Source organism: Canis lupus, chromosome 21 (assembly GCF_048164855.1).
Source record: "Canis lupus baileyi chromosome 21, mCanLup2.hap1, whole genome shotgun sequence".
Taxonomy (NCBI): Eukaryota; Metazoa; Chordata; class Mammalia; order Carnivora; family Canidae; genus Canis; species Canis lupus.
This window is the reverse complement of record NC_132858.1, coordinates 38511104-38537151: the sequence shown is the minus strand read 5'-3', so window position 1 is coordinate 38537151 and position 26048 is coordinate 38511104. Positions and strand designations below refer to the sequence as shown.

The window sequence follows — 26048 nt, the reverse complement described above, 5'->3', positions numbered from 1 at the left end:
TTCATTGATATAACTTGTAAGACTCCATTGGGAAATGCTAAATGCTAAAAATTGGCTTGGATTATTTTGCTCAGTGTGACTTTCCTGTCGTATGGAGGGATGGATATGATCTTTGTTATGTGGCTTACTAAGAAGCCACCTGTAATTCCTCATTATCAACTCTAACTTGGTGTTACATTCTTTTGTACATTGTTCTATTTAATGTTAACCATGTAATATCCACTACTGATAACATGAAAGTCCTTACCTTTAGGAGCTTACATTTCAACAAGGGAAACATGTAGCCCTAGACCTAGGAATTATCTTTGATATTTACTTCCCTCTCTTGCATTTCCAATATCCAACTTATCACCATTTCCCACCCCTTCTACTTCCAAAATATATCTTGGGTCCATTTACTTTTCTTTGTTTCCATATCTGCCACCCTAATTAAAACCGTCAGTCATCTGCTTTTTATAGCTGTAGTTGCCTGTTACTGGCCTTTCTGCATTCAGCTTTCCTCCTTCCAATACATTCCTCAGTCTGCCACCAGTGATCTTTTCAAAATGTAGTTTCATCATATAATTCTTAAAACTTTTTGGAGGTTCTCCATTGCTCTTAAGCTAAAGAACAAAATCTGAACGAGGCCTGTAATTCCCTTCGTGACCTAGCTCTTGAGGAAAGCCTCTCTCTCTTGTTTCATTTTGAAGCACTTTCCTCTCTCCATTCCAGCCACACTAGACCGCTTCAGTTCTTTGAATGCGATAGTATTTTTCCTGTTTTGTGCTCTCACTTGCCCTTCCTTCTGCCAGGAATGCTGCCATGTGCCATCATACCCTGACATCTTATTTTGGCATGAATAACACTTTATTAGGGAGATCTTCCTAACTCGTAATTGAGACTTAGGAGTGCGGGCCTGGAAAGGTCTCCCTAAGGAAGTCATGTTTACAACAAATTCCCTACCAGTTTTCTCAAAGCATCCTTTACCTTTCCTTTAATAGCGCTCATTACAACCGATCACATATAGCTGTGGTTATAAGCTTGCTGTGTGGCTCCCTGCTAGCTCCTGTGAAGATAGGGCCATGTCTATTTCACTCTCTGCTCTATTTCCAGTACCTAACACAGCACCTCGTTCTGAACAGGTGCTCAAGAAACATTTGTTGAATAAATGATGACTGTTTGAAATTAAATGAAAAATGTGGAAGTTACGCCGTGAATTCTGTGCTATATATTCCTCATTACACTGTATTGCCAATCCTCAGGAAATAGTAACACTTTGTAATTAAATTCATCTGACAAATTAGGTATATTTTCAACATTGTAAGCTTTGATCAACCTGCAGGGATGGATCAACACTTTAATTGAAAGCATGGAATTAGCTGCTAATTAGTAAATATATTTAAAAATGTTTTCCCTTTTTTTTCCCCAGCGTCGTGGTCCTCAGCGATCAGTTGATGTAATAGTTTCATCTGCTTTCTTGTTGACTATATCAGTTGTGTTTATCTGTTGTGCCCAGGTGAGTTGACTTGTTCCAATGTGTAGAAATTAGATAATCACATTTATAATTATTTAACTCCAGAAGGCTTTCTAATAAACAAGCAAAGTACCTATACACCTAGTAATATAAGTTTTAAAATGGGCTTTTTTCCAGTTTTTTTTCATAGAATAAATATATGTGTCTAATTCAACTCTATGTCATGAACAGTGGCTAGTGTTCTCAGATGTCTGTTGATTGACTGTATAGGAATTAGTTTTTATCTGCCATTCACTTGGTTATCTTTATTTCCCAAAACAAACATATGAGTGACTAGAATTATGGGATTGTTTCAGACCATTTTTCATGAATCTCTGATTTATTCACATTTAGCACTAATTCTTTCATTTTATATCTGAATCGTCACTGTGACTTAACTGCCTCAGGCTCTAAAAAGGAACTCATTGGCCAAGATTAGTCAAGAAGCACAAAATATCTCAGGATATTCTAGGTTATAAAATTAAACTTCCATTTTAATATGACATACTAGATTACCTGAAGATTCTTCTGCTTTAAAGCACTGTACAATGCTGGAGGGGAGGAGGGAGAAAAAAAAACCTCAGCTTTTTAATATACATATATAAGCTTTTTTATATACATATTACATACATATCTGAGTTTATAAGACAGTAAGGGGCCAAAACTAAGGATAAAATTTAAAAACAGAGCAATTAAGTGTATGTGTTAATGCTTGGGGCAGCCCTTGGATAAGATGAGGTTACATGGTCAATCTTAGTTTAGTATCCTAGAGACTTGAGATTCTGTGCCAAGAGGACAGAAAATGAGGCCTCAGTCTACATACCTCCTAATACATGCTGCCCCTTGAACAACTACAGTCCCGGTGAGAAGGTAAAGTAAGAAATACCGTCTGCTCACCGGCACAGAGGACAGTAAGAAAGCCCATCTGACTCTGCCTGGACTCGGACAAGAATAGGAGGGAGTAGGTCTCTCTTCTAAGAATATATAACTGTAGGTCTGCCTTTATTGTAGTTTCCGGGTTCAAAATGTACATTACAGATCTTGTTCTGTAACTTCTGTATCAAGAAGTTAATAAGAAAAGTGGTCCTAGGTTCCTGGATACCTGGGTATTTGGCAGAAGCAAAACCAAGATTGTTCTTGGGGGGATATGACCTCAACCTAGGCCTCCTAGGATTTCCACAGATGAAGCCCCTTCAGGTTTCAAAACACTGCGAAGAGACAGTCCACCATGAGTGAGTTAATCAACCAACAGCAGGATTAGATCTCCGGCTATGTCAGATAATAGACTGATCAGATAGGAACTATAAGATAAAGACATAGGTAACACTAGGAAAAAAGGACAGACAGATTTGAAAAAGAACTGGAGGGACTTCAGAGAAAAGAAAAATACAGTTATTAACATTTAAAACACACTAAACAATAAATAAATTGAAGACAGCTGAAAACCATGAATGAGAGATGGAAGAGGGGGCAGGCAGCCCTGGTGGCGCAGAGGTTTAGCGCCGCCTGCAGCCCGGGGTGGGATCCTGGAGACCTGGGATTGAGTCCCATGTCGGGCTCCCTGCATGGAGCCTGCTTCTCCCTCTGCCTGTGTCTCTGCGCCTCTCTCTCTCTCTGTGTCTCAATGAATGAATGAATGAATGAATGAATGAATGAATGAATGAATGAAATCTTTAAAAAGAAAGAGATGGAAGATCCATAATATAGAATGGAGATAAAGAGATGGAAATATGAAAAGGAGATTGAGACATATATACGGGAAATCTAACAAATACTCAGTAGGAGTTCCAGATGGGAAGGAGAAGGAGGGCAGTACTTGGAGAGATAGTGGCTAAGAGTTTTTCTGTATTGATGAAAAACATTAATTTCAGATTTAGAAAGCACAACAAGGAAGAGAAGAAGCAATAAAAGTAAATCCACACTTAGACATGATTTGGAGAAACTGCAGAACACCAAAAACAAAGAAAAATCGTAAAAGCACCCAAGAGGAAAAGACTGATTTCTGTACTCAGAATTCCTTATTGCATCTCCGCCTTTTCTTTTGGGTATAATTTCCATGTTCCTGAAGTACATCCTGTAGTAGGTCTGACTCCTATGAATATAAAACCTTTCTATGCCTATCTACAAAAGCCACATAGAACATAATAACTCTGAAAGGTTTTGATTGTAGGATAGAAAAAGATACCTTAGGCAAATACTAGCCAAAAGGAAGCCAGTGAGTTCACCTTAATATCAGATGAAATGGACGGTAGTCTAAGTACAATGGGGGGATAAAGGGAAGCTTGACAAAAAAGACGATATTCATCAGGAAGACCTAATAATTCCCTTGTAATATAACGTCAAATGTATGTATAGATAGCCAAAATTAATAGCACTAAGGTGAGAAATTGTAGGAAAAAACCTCATTGGGAGGTCTCAACACATTTTTTCAGAATATAATGAAGATATATATGTAAACAAGAATATTAAAATTTTGTTCTAGAATCCAAGAACACATTTTCTTTTGAGGCATAAGGACAGTTTATAAAACTTTCCCGTGTACTTGGACATAAAGTAATCCTCAGCTGAAACTATACAGACCCTTTGATCCAACTAATGCAGTTACAGTAGAAAACAGTGACAGCTACACAAAAACTCATGTGTTTAGAAATTTTAAAACATGCAAATAACAAAGATTTAAAAAGAAAAGGTGCATTAATAAGCTACTGGCACAGTTGAGAAGGTTTTTTTTTTTTTAAGATTTTACTTATTTATTCATGAGAGAGAGAGGCAGAGACACAGGCAGAGGGAAAAACAGGCTCCATGCAGGGAGCCTGATGTGGGACTCGATCCCGGGTCTCCACGATCACGCCCTGAGCCAAAGGCAGCTCTAAACCGCTGAGCCACCCACGCTGCCCAGTTGAGAAGTTTTTTAAAGAATGCTAACAATATATGTTACTTTATATCATTAAAGTTGAAACCATAGGTGTGAACAATTTTGTACAAGTGCATAATTTATTAAAACTGACTCAAAAAGTAATTGAAAACCTGAGGAGACCTGTAACTATAAAACGGTATTGATTCAATAGTTTAAAATTTGCCACTGGCAAAAATCCTGTAGACCCATATGGCTTTACAGTTGAATTTTGCCAATTATTCAAGTGAACAGCTAATTCTAATCCTACACGAAACATCTAGCGAATAGGGGGTAGAAAAAGGGAATATTCCTTATTTTAGGTGACTAACAGGATCTTGGTATCAATTGCCAGAGAGAGAGTGTGAGAATGGGAAATAGGAACTAATTTTTCTTGTTAACTTCAAAGTAGTAGCAAGATGAAACCAGCAACTTAGTAACAATAAATATGCCATAACCAATATAGTTTATCCCTGGACTGCAAAGATTTATAATTTAGAAAATCCCTGAATCTGGTTTGAGCTCTTTCAGGATCAACAGCTGCAGAAACCAAATTGGTGAATTTCAGTGGAGATTCCTAATTCTGAAAAGTACTGTTCCTAATCTGATAAAGTGTATATTTCAAAAATTAGAGCAAGCATTGTACATATGATATTTATTACCTTAGGGGTATTTAAATTAGTAATACGACAGCTACCCTCTCTACCACTCTAGTCACGGGTTTTGATTATATTATACATTTTATGTGTTTGAAATAGTCCCTATTAATAAATGTGGAGTGTTTTTAAAATGTGCTACTGCATTCATGATCAGTTTGTATGAAATAAAGTGTAACTTCTTTTTAAAAAGAAATTCCTTTAATCACATTGCTGCTTCCTCTTGCCTTTTTCATACACTCTTTAGTTGCTTCATGTTCATGAGATCTTCCTTGATTGCCACTACAATTGGGAACTAGTGATCTGGTGCATCTCGTTAACGCTTTTTCTGCTAAGATTTGTTACCCTTGGGTCAGAAACAAGTAAAAAGTATAGCAATACCTCAATATTACTTACTGAACAGGTGAGAATGCATGTTTATTCTGTTATAAATTGATGTCTTTAATCTACATATTAAACTAAAAATCTTTTCATTTACGTCAATTTTTTTAGGAACCTGTTATGTCTGCATTTTCTGTTACAAAGCAGGACTTGCAGATTGCAGTGTTCCTGCCTTGATGCAGGTTTCAAATCTAATCTGCTGTTTTTCTGTATCACTTTTATTTGACAAGAAGGAAGTACTGTTTCTAGAAATGATGAATTTTAAACCATTAGCAGGATACGTTTGCTTTGCAGTGTAGTAGGGCTGTATTTGAATAAGTATGAATTTTTATTCATTAGGAAGGTAGAGCATAATAATTTTGATGGTTAACTTTATTTTGTATGAATTTGTTTAGTGTTTTCCTTCCTTGTCATAGAAATTATTCAAAGAAACTTACAACCAGTGAAAACTTTTTGAGTAACACAGAAGCTCAATTAAAGGGAAGAAGGAGAGTGGCAAACAAACCAATTGATTTACCTTAGATCTTACTTTAGATTGCTTTGACTCTGGGATGAAAGTGTTTCACCTATTAAGTAATGACATCAGTTTGCCTTTCTTTTGCCAGCTTTTGTTAATATTTAAAAAGTTTAAATAAGTTCTTGTTTTATTATAAAATAACATGTTTATTGTAGGAAATTTGTACTATGCAGTAAGTATGAAAGAGAATATTAATGTCATTTGTAATCTCAGTAACCAAAGAACCACCATTAATATTTCAGTTCCTTTTAAAAATGAGTATTTATTGTAATTTTAAGTATTTTTAACTATTCATTCCTTTTTTTTATAAAAAGATAAACCTCTACTTGAAAATGGAGAAGAAACCTAACAAAAAAGAGGAACTGACACTAGTGAATAATGTCTTAAAGCTGGCTACTAAACTGCTAAAGGTAAAAATAAAATTGAAAATGGATATAGCTAGCGTAGGATATGCTATTCTGACATTATATCGGAGTCTTTTGTTTGCAGCTCCAACCTTGTGTTTGGTTTTTATGATTTATCCAGATTGTTTCCAAATTACATTTGAACACACTTATGCTGTGTACATTTTACTTTTACTGTAAAACTAACCAAAGTAATCAAATCATTTCATTTTAAAATTTTAATAACTTCTGAACATTTAAGACTTTAATAATGTTTAAAGTATTGTTAAAGGTTGGCATCTTTGGAAATTTTGTCTCCTAGAATTTAAAATAGACTTCAAAAAGGGGGATTTGATGTTAATTTGGAAATTTTCTCATTTTGTATTTCTCAGAGCAGTCTTCTGCTTGGGCTGAGTCAGCTTAAAAAGTAGTAATACATAATAATTATAATACTTATAATAAATATATATCACTAGTAAACATTTAAATTTTCAGATCACTTTTGTAACAATCAAAAAATATAATTTCAAAATATTTGATTTCATAACTCCTTGATAAATTTGATAAAATTTGATAAATAATAAATTTGATAAATAATAACTCCTTGATAAATTTGATAAAATATTTTAATACTACTTTGCAGTGTGTATAATACTTTCCTAAAAGGGAAATATCTTTTAAAATCTCAATTTCTTTACCAAATTGAATGTAATTCTTAGAGTTGTTCATAAGTGTTCATAAGTGTTCAGAAAATTGTACAAGATTAGTTGTGTCCTAACATTACAATTATGTCTTCAGTCAGTTAAAAAGTCTTAATTGGGTATACTGCCTCACAGTATACCTTAGGCATTGACAAGGTTCTGAAGAGGTGGGTGGGCTTTCTAGTGCATAGTGTGCAGTGTCTTCAGAGTGTAAGCACTGTGCTAGACAGGATGAGACTTAGGAACAGCTTCAGTCCCAGAGTAGAGAGAAATAGGAGATAACTAAAATACAAAGCACAACAATGTGATCCTTTTTGATCATACACAGTTGTATAGTCTCTACTCAGAATCCTGGGACTTAATATAGATTGTTTGCTGTCTCTCACTCTTCACAGCCCAGAAATTCTGAGGTCTATTGATTCATCCTCTCAAATAGCTTCTAGTACATCCCTGCTTCCCTGTCAGTACTGCCCTAAGTCTGACCCTCATTGTCTCTCACTTGAGCTTCAATCCTTTGAACCCTCAGTGCCTTCCTGCTTCTAGTCGCACAGCTCTCCAGCCTGTCTTCCACATTGCTTCCACTTTGTGTGATCCTTCTCATCTGCACATTTGATACACTTCTCCCCGAATTAAATTCCATTGGTGCCAGTTTGTCAGTACAATCTGCATAAAGAATGACCCTTACCTAAGTAGCAGGTTTTAGAAATTTTTGAAGGACTTCTTTCCTTGCACTTGGGCTCTAAAATGCTGAGCAACCTGTAGCAATTCAGAGGTGCCGTGTTCTCATGTGTCTAACGGAGTATCTGTTATCTCCTCCTACTAAGTTTTAGGGGCACCTTTCTCTAGGGCCCATACCTTTCATATATACCTCTTCTATGGGAGGCTCATAGTTGAATTATTTATTTGCATGTCTTTTAGACTGTAGGGGTCCTTCAGCACAGGGACTGAATCCTAATTTTCCAGAGCCTAATACAGGGCTTGCCATATAACTTTAAATCTGAGAATCAGTAAATCACAGAATATTAAATCTTTGAATCAATCAATTTGTAATATTTGAGAAGTAATTATCTCAAAGTTTTATGTATGTTTTAATAATTAAATGCAGAAAATTTCTCTAATTTTTTCCAAAAAGATACTGTTCTCTTACATTTTCTGTTCTTATACTAAAAAATGTTTTCAAACTTCTCGGTAGCTACTAGACCAATACTTTACTAGTGATTCATTTAAGACAGAAATTGGAGTTAAAATTTTAGGTTATAGAGTTCTTTTAGTGCAAATCACTTCTGAAAAAAAAAAAAAGAAAACCTAAAAATATATTCACTTCTTACAAGTTTAATCAAGTTTATCCTTTCTAAAAATATCCATAATCTGTAACCGTTTTTTTGAAAGTGTTTTTGAAAATTCTTATTGTATGTTGCCCTGAATTAGTTTAACTGATAATCCTTAATGAACTTTTGGGCTCATGATTTTTTTTTTCTTCTGCTAGGAATTGGACAGTCCCTTTAGATTATATGGGCTTACAATGAATCCACTGCTTTATAACATCACCCAGGTTGTCATCCTGTCAGCTGTTTCAGGTGTTATCAGTGACTTGCTTGGATTTAATTTAAAGGTAAGAGCTTCCAGGTATTTTTTATTTCTTAGTGCCCTGTTACATTTTGTGACATTTATTTTACCTTATCGGTCTTGTGAGATCTCATATGCACAGTGATGAAGTCATTTTGATAATATTGTACTTGAAGAATTCTTGGTTTACAGTGCTGATGGAACTCCTAATTTAGAAGAGTATTCATATAAAATAGGACTCTTTTATAGAATAATTAAAGGTATTTATTTTTACTCAGATAATCTGAATCTAATTGAGGTGATACAAAAGAAAAAAAGAGTCCTATTTCTTTTTTTAACCAAAAGTTATGTCATTTACTAGATAGCAATGCATACATCTTCCAACATATGCACAGCTCTTGGTGAATAAAGTATAGACTCTTCATATTAAACAAGTGTGTGTGTGTGTGTGTGTGTGTGTGTGTGTGTGTACTGCTACTTCTCAGTAAAAGAAAGCAGGGGAAATCTGATTCTCACTTTTTTAATTTCAAGGTGAATTCTTCTTGAAGAAAAAAGGATAAAAGAGTTTAAAATAATAGAACTATACTTGTTTATGAACGAAATTTAAATAAAAGCATTATGGGATGTAATTTAATAAGTCGCAGTATTAAAACTGACTCTAATGGTTACTCCTTCTGTTTTCTTTTCATTAGCTGTGGAAGATTAAATCATGACAATTCAGAGAAAAGATGTAGCCTCTTTTCCAGAATAAGAGTACCAACTAAGCTGCCTGAAAGCAGTCACTGACTCTTTGCTTCAGGAGTCTCAGCTGGGAAATTGAAGTGTTTACATCACACTGTCTTGTGCAATTCTTATATTTATTTTACTTGTTCACTGTTTTTTACATTTATTTTAGTCTTTCTTTATATTTTATTTTTAGCATCGATGTACTTTAGTTGTTGCAAGGGTGATAAAACTGATATCCAGATACTTGAGATCCTGGTAATTGTTCATAAATAATTGACAAAATAACAAATTATGAGAATAGAAGCCATTGCTAAGCACTGTTTCTCCATCAATGCCGTGAACTTGCCTTACTTGAGGAAAACTTCTTTGACTTTGGAATATTGCATTGGACTCTGCTAAACACAGAAAGTATCTTCTTTGGTAAATCAAGATCCAGTCAGGGTTTCTCTTGAATTATTTTGGAGCAGTGCCAGGATCTACACTGATTAAGCTGCAGTTACACACCCTTCAGTATTAATATATATGGTATTACATAACAGGTCAACAAGTGCTCTTTGATGATAAAACTCTTAATAGAGCAATAATTGTAAATGGTTACCATACTGTAAGATATTTTGATAAAAATTAACTAGTAATAATTGTATTTATTTGAAACACTGGGCTGTTTGCACAGCTCCAACTGTGCATGCTCAAAATGTGCACTTTTTAAAATTGTTACTTTTAATGCGTATCTTTATATGGGATATGTTATAGTGTACTAGGGCATGATATGGTATCCTTTTGAGTGAGGTATACACTCATCTCACAAGTGAAGTGCCTATTGATATTACTAAAGTACGTTATGTTTACTCAAGTAAAATAATTTTTCCCCATGGTACACTATAGTGTATACACACTCAAATGAACAACTTAAGAATAAGGTTAAGAACCAATAAAATATTCCTCTGATGGCTAGTTATAAAACTATATCCAGATTTTCAGAAAAGAGCTTCAGTAAATTCTATCCTCTAAACTTAACCTGGTGCACCCCCCTTTACCCTCAATTTCATAAGGGCTATTTTAGATGCTTTTAACCTGGAAAGTTACCTACTCCCCCATGCTACACACACACACACACACACACACACACACACACACACACACAATTTGCCAAGTGTCCAAATGAGAACTTATCATGTTGGCATGTTAGGTAGGTAGGGCGAATATGATGATATCTTACATTGGGCCTTGATTTTAAGTTGTTATATTTGTACAATCAAGAATATATTAGGAATTACATGAAACATGAAATGTTTTTGCAATTTTTTTTAAACTGGGTATCTAGTTTCTAAAACAAAGAATTTATTTGAAACAGTATAGAATTTTCTTGGTGCAAGGTGTATCATGTTGAATATCCTCACGTTTTCTACCATGTTCTAGGGAATTTAATTGTAAATGATTTATTTGATTGGTGCAGTTTTAATCCCCAAGTCATAATCTTAAAATCAGGAATGTGTAGAGAATAGAGCCATGTCATAATATCACTTTGCTCTTACCATTCCTTTTGATCAGCCTCAATTCAGCCTCATTGTTTGGTATATTTTCTTTATGTAGAAAACAACAAAAGCAACTTGTTTTATTTGCCTATGTTCTCATATGTTTAATAATGACCAAAGTGCATTCTGAGGTTTTTCAAGGAATGTATTACTGGAGCTTTAAGAACATACTTATTTTCTCATGTGAAAAATTAGGCTTTGTTTGATATGTTTCTTCTTCCTCTATTGTCTAATGTTGAGGTTGTTTTTAGGAATTATATTTTATAAACTTTTTCAGATAAGGTACATACCTATACAGAACTTAACATTTTGCACAGAATATATCAAATATATTTTGAGAAAAAAAAGTACAGCATGAGTTCTGTTAGGAATAAAAGATAAAACTATTGTATCTCACACAAAAAGAAACTTATTTCAGAATGGAAATATTTTTGAGAAAGGTAGTTGAGTATACTGATTTAGGAAAATGCTTGTTTTGGATTGAAGTTCATTTTAACTTAGAGTTGGGAGTTGATTTGTTAAGTACAGTATACCTCTCAACAACCTATAAATAATATGAATTATGTCACTGATATGGGCAGCAGTAGAATACCAAAAGGAAAAAGTTGTCATTTTAAGCAATTTCATAACATTAATGGAAATGTTTTCAAAGCAGAAAAATTGACATTTGCTGCCTTTAAGAATACCATGAATGTAAGAAATTGAAAGAAATTGTAACATATCACATAATATAGAAAAGGCAGTTCAAAGATAGAATTGTGGCAGATGTTGTGTGTTAACTGTTGTTTCTTTGCCACATGTGTTGTATTTGAAAGTTTGAACAGCAAGTTTAAAATAAAATATTCTATGCTGACAGTGTTAAACTGGAGGTGTTTTCTGTTTGTTTGGTTTTTGTTTTGTTTTCATTTTCAATCCATATACATTTCTATGATAATTTTTTATTTACTATAGCATGAACTTTAGTTATAACTCCTAGATTTGGGGGGAATAGAAATAAGTATTTTTAAACTCCTTGATATTTAAGATTTGTTGTGATTCTTAACATGAAAGAATAATAATACATGTGCTGGTCTTTCATCACCAAAATGCTATAACATCATATTTTTCTTTGCTTGTTTATATTTAAATAGAGAAAATTGGCTGTGGCCTGGGATATTAAAACTCATTGTCAGAAGGATAGTGATATGTTTAATCAAACAATTTTGCCACATGAGTTGAGCATGAGAGATCATAGGCCAAAAATAAAATGGGTAAACATTCTAATATTTCTATTTCCTAATTGGTACAGGTGTTCATAGGACTTTAATACATCAGAGACTATTAATTCAAATGCACTTTCAAGCTTACCTTAAGCTTAGAATTGGCTCTTTTAATGAATCTCCTTTCAGACTGCAAAATAGAGCATATGACTGGCACACCCTTGAATTGCTACATCACTTAGAACACTAACATTCTCAACTTTTTTTTCTGCCAAGCTTATATGAAGGATATCACAAATGCTTATCAATAGTACTGGCTCCCCACAGAGCTTACCTCCTGGGGATGAAACTACGGATCTAGGAGGCAGTATATTCTTTTTTTTTTTTTTTTTAAGATTTTTATTTATACATGAGAGAAAGAGAGAGAGGCAGAGACATAGGCAAAGAGAGAAGTAGGCTCCCTACAAGGAGCCTGATGTGGGATTCAATCCTGGATACCAGGATCATCCCCTGAGCTGGAGGCAGACACTTATCCACTGAGCCACTTGTATCCCTGTATATTTTCAAATAGGTATTCCTCAATATGGAAAATTTGTCCCACTGGTCAGTCCTCACCACCTTGAGAATTACTACTTTAAGATAAGAAATCTTATAGAATGTAAATTCTCTGAGATTTTAACTGTATTCCCCCCCCCCTTTTTTTTTTTAAGATTTTATTCATTCATGATAGAGAGAGAGGCAGAGACACAGGCAAAGGGAGAAGCAAGCTCCATGCCGGGAGCCCGATGTGAGACTCAATCCCAGGTCTCCAGGATCGCACCCTGGACCAAAGGCAGGCATCAAACCGCTGAGGCATCCAGGGATGCCCAGTATTCCTAGCACATAAAACAGTGCCTGAAAAAAAAAAAAAAAACAGTGCCTGATACATAGAAAACTATTGAATGAATGAATGAATGAATGAATGAATGAATGAATGAATGAACGAATGAATGACTTGAGTCACGTGGAACCTTCGATGCCACCTAGTCCAAAGTTATTATTTTACCAGATAAAAAAATGAGACCACAAAAGAAGTTAAGTTTGCCCAAGGTTGCCCTAGTTAGTTAATGATAGAACCCAAACTCTCTTCTATTCTCTTTGAAAGTATATTCTGTAGGGACAGGAAGATGGTGGATTAGGAGGACCCTAGGTTCACCTCATGCCATGAATACAACTAGATAACTATCAAATCATCCTAAATACCTCAGAAATTGACCTGAAGACTGGCAGAACAAACTCCACAACTATAGGTAGAGAAGAGGCCACATCAAAGAAGGTAGGAGGTGTGGAGACATGGTTTAGGGGAGAAACGGATCCTGGCTGCTGTGGAGAGGAGGTAACTGTGGTTGTACAGAGGGGAGAGAGAGGAACTCACAGGGGAACACACAAAAAATGTTTCTCCATAGCCACTGGTTTGGGAAGTGAGAGGGGCTGAATTTTGTGAGTTCTTGCAATCAGTGGGGTTTAAAGCCTAGAGTTTTAAAGGTCAGCAGGCTTGGCTGGAATAGATTCTGGAGAGTACGTCCTGGAGAGAAGGCAGACAACCTGGGGGGCATACAGTGTGGGAACAAGTGATCTGAAGAGCACCTGGAGCACTCGGTCAAGAGACTATTTGCTCTTCTCAGAGCATATCCCAGAGTGGCAGTGTTCATGGAGACACCTCTCTGGGGACAAATGAGCTGGCTGGTGCCATTTCCTCTCCCTCCCCTGCCCCTCAGCATAAACATAGAGCTACCTGTGGGAGGCCAGTAAATTTCTTGTGCTAAGCCCCATTCCCCTGCACTCTGGTGGAACTGCAGTCACGCTTACCTCAGCCCCAGCACAATGGGCCCCTCCCTAGAAGACTAGTAAAACTCCTGCCCACACTACCTCTCCCAACCAGTGAGTTCTGCAGGGCCTCATTTCTGGTGGAGGTGATGACAGGTCTCATTTCACAAGCCGACCAGAACAGATGTAGTTAAAATTCACCACATTCTGGCCAAGCACCAAACACTGCCACAGCAGGCAAGGAGAGCCTCCGCAGATGACTGACCTGAAGGATAGAGCAGCCAAAACACAGTAGCAGAGAGCACACAGCGCACGCTGGAGACGCTCCTTGGAAGTTCCAGGCCCCGGGCATTACCTATGACCTTTTTTATAACACCATCACTTTTAGGAGCAGGAGACAACTGGCTTTCCTAATATACAGAAGCAGGTGGGAAGTTAGACAAAATAAGACAGAAAAAATTTATTTCAAGGCCATGGCCAGAGATCTAAGTGAAAACAGATATAAGCAACATGCCTGATGGAGAATTTAAAACAGGAATCATAACGGGTACTTACTGGACCTGAGAAAAGAATGGAAGGCATCAGTGAGACCCTTACCACAGAGATAATAAAAGTTTAAAAAAAAGAATCCGAGATGAAGAGTGCAATAAATGAGATTAGAAACATACCTGATGCATTGAACAGCAGGTTAGAAGAAGCAGAAGAATGAATTATTGACCTAGAAGACAAAGTAATAGAAAGCAAAGAATCTGAACAAAAGAGAGAATTATGCAACATGAGAATAGATTTAAGGGAACTCACTGAGTCCATCAAACATAATAACATTTGTATTATAGGAGTTTCAGAAGAAGAAGAGACAAAAAAAGGCAGAAAATTTATTTGAAGAAATAATAGCCTATCTAATTTGGGGAAGGAAAAAAATCCAGATCCAGGAGGCACAGAGAATTCCCATCAAAATCAACAAAAGAAGGCCTACACCAAGACATAATGCAATTCAATTTGCAAAGCACAGAGTAAAAATCTTAAAAGCAACGAGACCAAAAAAGTAATTTACAAGGGAAAACTCATAAAGTTAGCAGATTTTTCAACAGAAACTTAGCAAACCAGAAGGGAATTGCATAATATATTCAAAAAGCTGTATGGGAAAAATCTGCAGCCAAGAACACTGTATCCAGCAAGACTATCATTCAGAATGGAAGGAGAGATAGTTTCCCAGACAAACAAAAACTAAGGGAGTCCATGACTACTAAACCAGCTCTGCAAGAAATATTAAAGGGGACTCTTTAAGTGGAAAGGAGAGACCAAAAGTGACAGTATAAAAGTAGGGAACACAAAAGCAGTAAAAATATTTCTATAAAAAAATCAGGAATTCACACATATGCACAAAGAGGATATAAAATGTAATGACATATACATATACATAAAATATGGGGAAGAGAGGAGAAAATCAGTTCAAACTTAAATGACCATCAACATAAATATAGACTGTTGTATGAAGAAAAGGCTATATATAAACCTAATGGCAACCATATATCAAAGCCCAAAAAGAACGTGCAAAGATTAAAGAGAAATATATATATTTCATATATATATATATTTCAAATATATCACTAAAGAAAATCAAAACATAAAAGAGAAAGACAAGAAAGGATCAGAGAAAATCTTCAGAGACAACCACAAAACAAGTAATAAAATGGCAATAAATACATACCTATCAATAATTACTTTGACTACCCATGGACCAAATGCTCCAATCAAAAGAGGGTGTCAGAATGGATTTAAAAAGTAAGACCCATGTACATGCTGCCTACAAGAGACTCATTTTACACCTAAAGCCACCTGCAGATTAAAAGTGAGGGGATAAGGAGCACCTCGCTGGCTCAGTGAGAAGAGTATGCAATTCTTGATCTTGGAGTCAAGAATCAGGGCCCCATGTTGGTTATAGAGATTATTTAAATAAATCAAACTTAAAAGTAAGGATAAAGTCATCAAAAGCAATGAAATCTTGCCATTTACAATGACAATAGATGGAGCTAGAGTGTATTAGGCTAAAAGAAATGTCAGGCAGAGAAAGACAAATACCATATGATTTCACTCAAATGTGAAATTTAAGAAACAAAACACATGGACATATGGGAAGGAGAAAAAAAGAGGGAGGGAAACAGACCATAAGAGAATAAACTAAGGGTTGATGGAGGTGCGTGGGAGATGGGCTAAATGGTTGATGGGTATTAAGGAGGGTACTTGTTATGTTGAACACTGGATGTTTTATGTAAATGATGAATCACTAAATTCTCCTGAAAACAGTATTACACTATATATTAACTAACTAGAATTTAAATAAAAATTTGAAAAAAAAAAGGCAAAGGCTTAATTGCAAAATATTATAAAGCAATGAAATTGTGAAAGAGGTAATCTCTAAGTAACTGTTTTTGAATTCTGGCTTTGATACTTATGATACTTAATTAAATATTTGAGGGGATAAAGAAACATTTATCATACAAACAAATGTCAAAAGAAAGCCAAAGTAGTAATATTTGTATCAGACAAACTAGACCTTAAAACAAAGACTATAGGGATGCCTGGGTGGTTCAGTGGTTGAGCATCTGCCTTCAGCTCAGGTCGTGATTGTGGGGTCCTGGGATTGAGTCCCACATCGGGAGCCTGCTTCTCCCTCTGCATATGTCTCTGCCTCTCTCTGTGCCTCTCATAAATAAATAAATAAATCTTTAAAAAAATAAAAGACTGTAACAAAAGACAAAGAAGGGCACTATATAATAATAAATAGGATAATCTGGTAAGAAGATACAATGGTTATAAATATTTATGCATCCAAATACATTAAAATAATAACAAACATAAAGGAACTAACTGATAATAGTACGATAATAGTATAGGACTATAACATGCCACTTACATCAATGGATAGATCACTCAAACAGAAAATCAACAAGGAAACAGCAGTGTTGAATGACACAATGGAACAGGTGAATCTAACAGATATATTCAGAACATTCCACCCTAAAACAGCAGAATACACATTTCTCAAGTGCACATGGAACATTCTATAAGTCAACCACAAGAAAGATTTGGAAAGACCACAAATACATGGAGGTTAAATAACATGCTGCTAAACAGTGAATGGGTCAACCAGGAAGTCCAAGAAGACATCTTAAAAATATGTGGAAGCAAATGAAAATAACAACAGTCCAAAACTTTTAGGATGTACCAGAAGCAGTTCGAAGAGGAAGTTTATGGCAATACAGGCTTACCTCAAGAAGCAAAAGCAATCTCAAATGAACAACCCAACTTTACACCTAAACGAGCTAGAAAAAGAACAGCACACAGAGCCTAAAGCCATCAGAACTAGGGGTATAATAAAGATAACGGCAGAAATAAATGATATAGAAACTAAAAGAAAACAACAAAACAGATCAATGAAACCGGGAGCTGCTTGTTTGAAGAAATTAATAGAATTGTTAAGCGTCAATCCAGGCTTATCAAAAAGAAAAGGGAAAGGATCCAAATAAAAACCACAAATGAGAGAAGAATAATAACCAAAACCACAGTAATACCAAGGGTTATAAGAGAATATTTTGAAAAAACTATATGCCAACAAATTGGACAACCTAAAAGAAATGGATAAATTCCTAGAAACATATTACCTACCAAAATTGAAACAGGAAGATATAGAAAGTTTGAACGAACTGATAATCAGCAAAGAAATTGAATCCATAATCATAAAACTGCCAACAAACAAAAGACCAGGACCAGATCGCTTCACAGGTGAATTCTACCAAACATATAAAGAAGAGTTAATACTTATTCTTCTCAAACTATTCAAAAAAAATACAAGAGGAAGGAAAACGTCCAGATTCATTCTGTGAGGCCAGCATTACCCTGACAACCAAACCAGATAAAGACACCACTAAAAAAGAGAACTATAGGCCAGTATCTCTGATGATCATAAATACAAATATCCTCAATGAAATACTAGCAAACCGAATCCATCAACACATTAAAAACATCATTCACCATGATCAAATGGGATTTATTCTTGGGTTGCAAGGGTGGATTGGATCAGTTTTTGCAAATCAACATGATACATTACATTAATAAAGAATAAGAACCATATGATCTGGCCGCCTGGGTGGCCCAGTCAGTTAAGTGTCTGACTCTTGGCTTCATCTCAGGTCTTGATCTCAGGGTTCTGAGATCGAGCCCTGCATCAGGCCCTGTGCTCAGTGTGGAGTCTGCTTGTCCCTCTCCCTCTACTCCTCTAGAGTGCTCAAGCACTCTATCTCTCATAAATAAATAAAATCTTTTTTAAAATGTTCATTTTGGACAGCCTGGGTGGCTCAACGGTTTAGCGCCTGCCTTTGGCCAGGGTGTGATCCTGGGGACCCGGGATCGAGTCCTGCATCGGGCTCCCTGCATGGAGCCTGCTTCTCCCTCTGCCTGTGTCTCTGCCTCTCTCTCTCTCTCTCTCTCTCTGTGTCTCATGAATAAATAAATAAATAAAATCTTTAAAAAATAAATAAAATAAAACGTTCATTTTAATAGGTGCAGAAAAAGACATTTGACAAAGTACAACATCCAACATGATAAAAAAAAAAACTCCAACAAAATAAGTTTAAAGATTTTTTTAAAATTTATTTATGATAGACACAGAGAGAGAGAGAGGCAGAGACACAGGCAGAGGGAGAAGCAGGCTCCATGCAGGGAGCCCGACATGGGACTCGATCCCGGGACTCCAGGATCGCGCCCTGGGCCAAAGGCAGGCCCTAAACCACTGAGCCACCCAGGGATCCCCACCAAGAAAATAAGTTTAGAGGGAAAATACCTTAACATAATAAAGGCCATATATGAAAAATGCACAGCTGACATCATCCTCAATGGGGGAAAACTGAGACCTTTTCCTCTGTGGTTAGGAACAAGACAGGGATGTCCACTCTCACCACTTTTATTCAACCTAGTACTGATGAAAGTCTAGCCACAGCAATCAGACAACAAAAATTAAAGGTGCCCAAATTGGCAAGGAAGAAGTAAAATTTTCACTATTTGAAGATGACCTGATACTGTAAATAGAAAACCCAGAAGACTCCACTAAAAAACTGCCAGAACTGATGATATAGCAATCCAGTAAAGTGCAGGATACAAAATCAATGTACAGAAATCTGCTGCATTTCTATATGCCAATAATGAAGCAGCAGAAAGACTAATTAAGGAACCAATCCCATTTACAATTGCACCAAAAATAATAAGATACCTAGGAATAAACCTAACCAAAGAAGTGAAAGCACTGTACTCTGAAAACTACAAAACATTGTTAAAAGAAATTGAAGATGACACAAAGAAATGGAAAAACATTCCATGCTCACGGATTGAAAGAATCTTGTTAAAATGTCTATACTATACAAAGCAATGAATCCATTAAATGCAATCTCTATCCACATACCAACAGCATTTTTCACAGACCTAGAACAAACAATCCTAAAAAATGTGTATGGAACTACAAAAGACCCTGAGTAGCCAAAGCAGTGTTAGAAAAGAAAAGCAGGGGATCCCTGGGTGGCTCAGCAGTTTGGCGCCTGCCTTTGGCCCAGGACGCAATCCTGAAGTCCCAGGATCGAGTCCCGTGTCGGGCTCCCTACATGGAGCCTGCTTCTCCCTCTGCCTGTGTCTCTGCCTCTCTCTCTGTGTCTATCGTGAAGAAAGAAAGAAAGAAAGAAAGAAAGAAAGAAAGAAAGAAAGAAAGAAAGAAAGAAAGAAAGAAAGAAAGAAAGAAAGAAAGAAAAGAAAAGCAAAATTTGAGGCATCACAGTTCTGGACTTTAAGTTATACTACAAAGCTGTAGTCATCAAAAGCAGTATGGTACTAGCACAAAAATAGACACAAAGACCAACAGAACAGAATAGAAAACCCAGAAATGAACCCACAATTATATAGTGAATTAATCTTCAACAACGCAGGAGAGAGTAGCCAACGGGAAAAGACAGTATCTTCAACAAATGGTCTTAGGAAAAAGGGACACCAACATGCAAAAGAATGAAAGACCATCCTCATTCACCATACACAAAAATAAACTCAAAGTGAATTAAGAAGACCTAAATGTGGGACCTGAAACCATGAAAAGTCCTTGAAGAAAGCACAGGCAGAAATTTATCTGACACTGGCTGTAGCAACTTTTTTCTAAATAGGTCTCCTAAGGCAGGGGAAACAAAAGCAAAAATAAACTCTTGAGACTACATCAAAATAAAAGGCTCTGCACAGTGATGGAAACCTTCCACAAAACTAAAAGGCAACCTACTGAATGGGAGAAGATGTTTACAAATGACCTATCTGATAAAGGGTTAGTATCCAAAATATATAAAGAACGTGCAAAACTCAACACCCCCAAAATGAATAATCCAATTAATAAATGGGTAGAAGAAATAAGTATACATTTCTCCAAAGAAGACATCCGGATGGCCAACAGACACCTGAAAAGATGCTCAACATCACTCATCATCAGGGAAATGCACATCAAAACCACAGGGAGCTGTCACCTCACCCCTGTCAAAATGGCGAAAATCAACAACACAAGAGACAGCAGGTGTTGGCGAGGATGTGGAGAAAGGGGACCTCAGTTGCAGTGCTGGTGGGAATGCAAACTGGTGTAGCCACCGTGGAGAACAGTATGGAGGTTCCTCAAAAAAGTTAAAATTACAACTCTGCTATGACCCTGCAGTTGCAGTACTAGGTATTTGCCCAAAGAATACAAAAATGCTGATCCAAAGGGACACGTGCCCCCGATGTTTATGGCAGCATTATCTACAGCGGCCAAATTATGGAAACAGCCCCAGTGTCTATCGACCGATGAATGGATAAACAAGAAATGGTATACATACACAATGGAATATTGCTCTGAGTGATATAAAATATTGTCTTCCATAAAAAAGATTGCAATCTTGCCATTTGCAATGACATGCTAAGCAAAATAAGTCAAAGCAAGACAAATGCCATATGATTTCACTTATATGTGGAATTTAAAAAACAAAACAAACGAACAAAGGAGGGAAAGATAAAGGCAAACCAAGAAATACTCTTAACTATAGAAAACAAACTGATGGTTATCCGAGGGGAGGTAGGCAGGGGGCATGGATGGGGTCGGGGATGGGGATTGAGGAGCGCACTTGTTGGGATTGGCACCAGCAGCGTTATAGGAACCTGTTGAATCAGTATAGTGTGCACCTGAAATGAGTACCACACTGTATGTTAACTAATTGGAATTTAAATAAAAGCTTAATAGTAATTAAACACAAGACTCCCCTATTTAAAAAAGAAAGAACGAAAAGATTTTCTGTCCTAGTACCTGTGCACCTCTTGACTGATCCAAATACTTCATCATAGGAAAACATTCTGGAGAAAGCCGAGATGCTGATAAATGATCTGTCCGCGTTTGTGGCGAGGCCATGCAGGAAGCTCGAAGCCTGGGCAGTAGGGGAGCATCAGGAGCCCTTTGGCATCCGCCTCTGCGGCCCTCGCGGCGGCTTCGTTGGAAAGCGCGTATGCTCTGGAGGCGGATCTGCTTTACAGTCTCGGGCAAATTAGCCACTTGTGAGTTTTGGTTTTCTCAGCTGTAAATTACTGACGGTGACACTGAGGCCCATATTCCAGAGCTATCAGGAGGAGTAGGGAGACAACGTACGCAAAGCCCCTCGCCAAGGAATTGACACGTATGGGGCATGCACAAAGGTGGTTCTTTCTCCTCTAAGGAGTAACAGTGAAGGCTATTAACAAGCTAAACCATTCACATTCCATATGATATCATGGGCATTTCTGGCAAATAAGAGACATAATTAAGAATTATCCTGCATATAAATTATCATCCAGAAAGAATTCTTTTACAGGGAGTCAACATCTAATTTGTGCATAAGCGGGCGTCCTACAATGTGGAAGGGAAGTTTTCTCATTCTTTTATGGGCCTATATGTTCTACCCGGTTTGGACAATTCTGCTTAATTCTCAGATACATATTCCATTCATATCTTTTCATCGTGCGATCTGGGTTTCATTTATATGTGGGTTCCCTCTCTAAGAACTCCCAGGAGCCTTGTCGTCTGCCTCGTCTCAACCCTCAACCTTAAATTGTCTGTTTGCTGTTCATGCTTTGAGTTGCTAGCAGGCATCTGACTTGACTTTCTGCAACTTGTGCTTATCAAGATTTTACTGGAACCTTGTGTATTTGGCAGGTGTTTTTAATCAATCTCTTGGACACTTCTATGTTCCCTCTACTGGCTCCTTCAAACTTTCTCTGTCATCCTGGGGCTCCTGACTCCCCCTCATCCTATAACTGTCAGCACTCTTTTCTCTATTCCGAAGAGATAGAAATCATCCTGTGTGAACTCACCTTCTCCCTTTGTGGAGTCTGTGGAACAGGTGCTGGTATGTGAGGCCCGCCGTCCTCAGCACTCGGGACTCGGGCCCTGCCCTTCTACATGACACCTCTCTGGTTTTGCTGTCATCTTTAATCTTTTCCTTTTCTGATTTGACGTTATCAGCTGTTTAGATTTCAATGAGAGGTGCTCAATCTAGAGTAAGAGAGCACTATTTAAAGCACTGCTGGGGATTTACCCCAAAGATATAGATGCAGTGAAACGCCGGGACACCTGCACCCCAATGTTTCTAGCAGCAATGTCCACAAGAGCCCAACTGTGGAAGGAGCCTCGGTGTCCATCAACAGATGAATGGATAAAGAAGCTGTGGTCTATGTATACAGTGGAATATTCCTCAGCCGTTAGAAACGACAAATACCCACCATCTGCCTTGACGTGGATGGACCTGGAGGGTATTATGCTGAGTGAAGTAAGTCAATCGGAGAAGGACAAACACTATATGGTCTCATTCATTTGGGGAATATAAAAATAGTGAAAGGGAATAAAGGGGAAAGGAGAGAAAATGAGTGGGAAATATCAGAAAGGGACACAGAACATGAGAGTCTCCTAACTCTGGGAAACGAACAAGTGGTGGTGAAAGGGGAGGTGGGTAGGGGGTTGGGGTGACGGGGTGACGGGCACTGAGGGGGGCACTGGATGGGATGAGCACCGGGTGTTATGCTATATGTTGGCAAATTGAACTCCAATAAAAAAAATTTTAAAAAATAAAGCTTATAGGTTGGGTGGGACGGCGGTATGCTGGGTGGCGCCGGGACGGCTTGCCATACCTGCAGCCTTCATCTGAACAAAGCAGGAAGCTGCTTCTTCATGTTCCTTGAGTTCTGTTGCACCACACAGGTATCCCCCCTGCACCACCACCCCACCCCCCCCGTTTCTTGAAAGTTTGTGTGAGGCCGCCTTGCTCTTAGGAAGGACTTACATTAATACCTGTTCTCTCTAACCAAAAGAAATCGGGGAGCACTTTAGCTATTTCAAGAAAAGGTGAAAAGCGAAAGCAGCATTCAGAGTTTGTTCTGCAGCAAGGCCTTGTAGACGCAGCAGGCCCCCCCAGCCCCAGGAGGGGCCCGTCAAGCTCCTCCCAGGGAACTACACTCAGCACCTCAGCATCAAGCAGCCTTGGTTTTTGAGCCGTGTCTGTGGGCACCTGTGCTAAATTTATCTCAATTAATTGTATGATCCATTAGCAAGATGAGCCCTAAGGTACCTGAAAAGCCCAAGGTAGGTTATTTTTTAGGTCTAAGAACACTAAAGAGGTCTTCTTTCTAAAGTAATGGTGATTGCTGCTTTGCTTTACACTATTCAGTTTACAAAATAGGAATGCTGTTCTTTGAGATAGCGAGGGGGAAATTATTACTTTTCGCCCTCAGACACAGCTGAACGGGTCAGGGGTCAGACATATTTGGGGCCTGTGAGTAACCTGCGAGACCAGCTGGCGCAGAGCTGCGCCCAGTAGAGGCGCCCTATCCCAGTGGTGACCAGCTGACCCGGTCAGAAGCTCTGTCACTGCAAGCTCGAGCCAGGACGCAGTGGAAGCAGGGAGAGTGGCTAGAGAAGCAGAGACCCAAGGGAAGCCATGAATTAGTAAGCAGAGCCATAAAGCAGAAAGGACGTAGGAGCAATTAATGGAAGAAACTGCCCCAAACTGGCAGAGGCAGGGAAACTGCGTGATAGCCTGGCAGCCTGTGCGGCTGGGCCATGGGTCTCAGAGTGTGGTGGCTTCCCTCTGTAGCCTGACTCGTGAGGCCAGGACGTCCCCATTTATCTTGTGGTAAATTCATCACCTGAGGTAACCGAATGGTGCTTCCCAACCTGAACAAGCCTCACACGTCTGGCTGCTTGTTGAATCTTCAGCCCTTTTTCTTCTCCCATTGGCTCTCACCCTGTGTCTCTCCCCGTGTCTGCTAACGTGTAGGACTTGGCAATCTACCCTTTCAGCACATCAGACTTCTTCTGTCTCTGAAAGAGTTCTCAATCTCAGGGCCAAGAGTCGTGCTCGTTGCTCAGTTTGTATGAGATCATTCAGTTCTGTGTATTCAACTGTGACCTGAAGTTCAAATTAGTGGCTTGATTTCTTTATTGTCTTTTAAAGCAAATCCAACTCTTACTGCCAAACGTGATCACTGGCTTTCTAGAATCTCTTCAACAGGTAGGTTTTCAGGAGTTCAGGTTTGTCTTAGTCAAAATTCTAAGTTTTGATCAGTCATTCATATACGAGAATTTCTGGTTTTCCCAACTTTGGTACTAAGAGGAATGCTTTAAAGGCAAATAGACTCGTTGCCAAAGCCTATGACCAATTTGCATCCCTTGGGATGTGTACCCAGTGTTAGCAAAGGCATTTACTTATTTTTACCTGGGAATGCAGACTTGGGGCTAGCAGCTATTTTGCCTTCTATTTATATCCTTCCTATTGCTCTCAGACAGAACTGCAGGGTCAGATGAGTGGTGCCGGAAGATTCCTAAAACATGAATGTTGTTGTTTGGGGTTCAAGTTAGGGAAAGACAGGAACCTCCAAAAGGTGACAGACAGACCAAATACTTTTGAAATTCCAATTTTATTCAGTTTCTCTCCCATCCATTCCACGAATAGTTTTTGAATATTATCTGCCAGGTGCTGAGCTAGGTACTAGATACACAGAAATTAATATATAGTCCATCCTTTCATCTAATTTAGAGGTTAGGAGGTGGTATAATCATGCAAATCAATTCCAGTTTGCGGAGGGCACACGCTGAAATGGAGCTGCCACTGTAAGTGTCACATACAAGTAGTAGTATGGCTGGGACATCACTTTGTGAAGACAAGGAATCTGAATTTTATCCTCAAAGATTAGGACAGCCTACTACAGTATTGGCGTGTCATAGCTGCTTGGTAAATACCAAATTGAGGTGTCCCGTTCTTCACTGGGACGTTTAATCACCAGCTCCAGGCTGAGAATTAATTTTTTTCACTTAAAATTTTAGTACATGTCAAGGACTCTTAGAATTTTTATGTAATAAAAAAACAACCTCCACCGAGATGTCACAAATGTGTATCCAAGAGTATATATAATTAAATTGACCTCAGTTTCTTTATCCGCATTTGGATGATGTAATTAATTTATAATTATTTGCAAAGTGGGTTTTTTAAAAATCACAGAATATTATGCACCAAGTCATGTGCACTATGATAAAGATTATGGGTTCTAGAATCAGGCAAAGCTGGGATTCTTTGCTTGTGTGTGACCTTGGGCAAGTCCCCTTACTTCCCTGATTCTCACCTGTAAAACGCAGTGGCGAGCTGCTAATGCTGGAGCCTAATGCGGTTCCTCTGAGGATGAAATCGGGGAGGGTTTGTGTAATGGGCAAGTCCAGCCCTACAACCCTCCTGTGCAACAATATATCAACATACTTGTCTTCAAACTAAGTCCGGCACCGAGCACCTGCTCCAAAGACTATCAAGAATTCAACCGTTAGGCTTGAGGAGCCCCTCCTCCCCTGATTGATACAGAAATCCCATGGGGTCAGCCAGCACCTGGCCAGTATGGAGATGGCCTTGTCCTTATTCTCTGGTGGCGGCTGTCCAGCTGCCACCTCTTGTGTCTGTTGGGCACCGATGCTCCAGCCAAAGGAGAGATGCTGACTCCACAGAGCATCTCCCCTGCTGGCCCCAGACTCGGCCTCACGATCCTCACCTCTGTGTAAGGCCCTAGATCTTGGGGTCCATCTCCTGCCACATGTGCCTCTCAGCCACGCTGCACCGGGCCCATCTGCAACCTGTCT

General features: G+C 38.0%; 1 protein-coding gene across 4 annotated transcripts in view; it reads left to right on the top strand.

Annotated features, from left to right (window-relative positions):
- PHTF2 (putative homeodomain transcription factor 2) overlaps positions 1-11713 on the top strand; it is a 113077-nt gene extending 101364 nt beyond the window's left edge. For all 4 annotated transcript variants that reach the window (XM_072791405.1, XM_072791406.1, XM_072791407.1 and 1 more), the window contains 5 exons: positions 1409-1495; positions 5289-5444; positions 6254-6349; positions 8510-8635; positions 9282-11713. In XM_072791405.1, coding sequence (XP_072647506.1) covers positions 1409-1495; positions 5289-5444; positions 6254-6349; positions 8510-8635; positions 9282-9302 — 486 coding nt within the window. In that variant the 3' untranslated portion in view covers positions 9303-11713. The remainder of the gene's footprint in view (positions 1-1408; positions 1496-5288; positions 5445-6253; positions 6350-8509; positions 8636-9281) is intronic.
- Positions 11714-26048: the final 14335 nt, after the last annotated feature.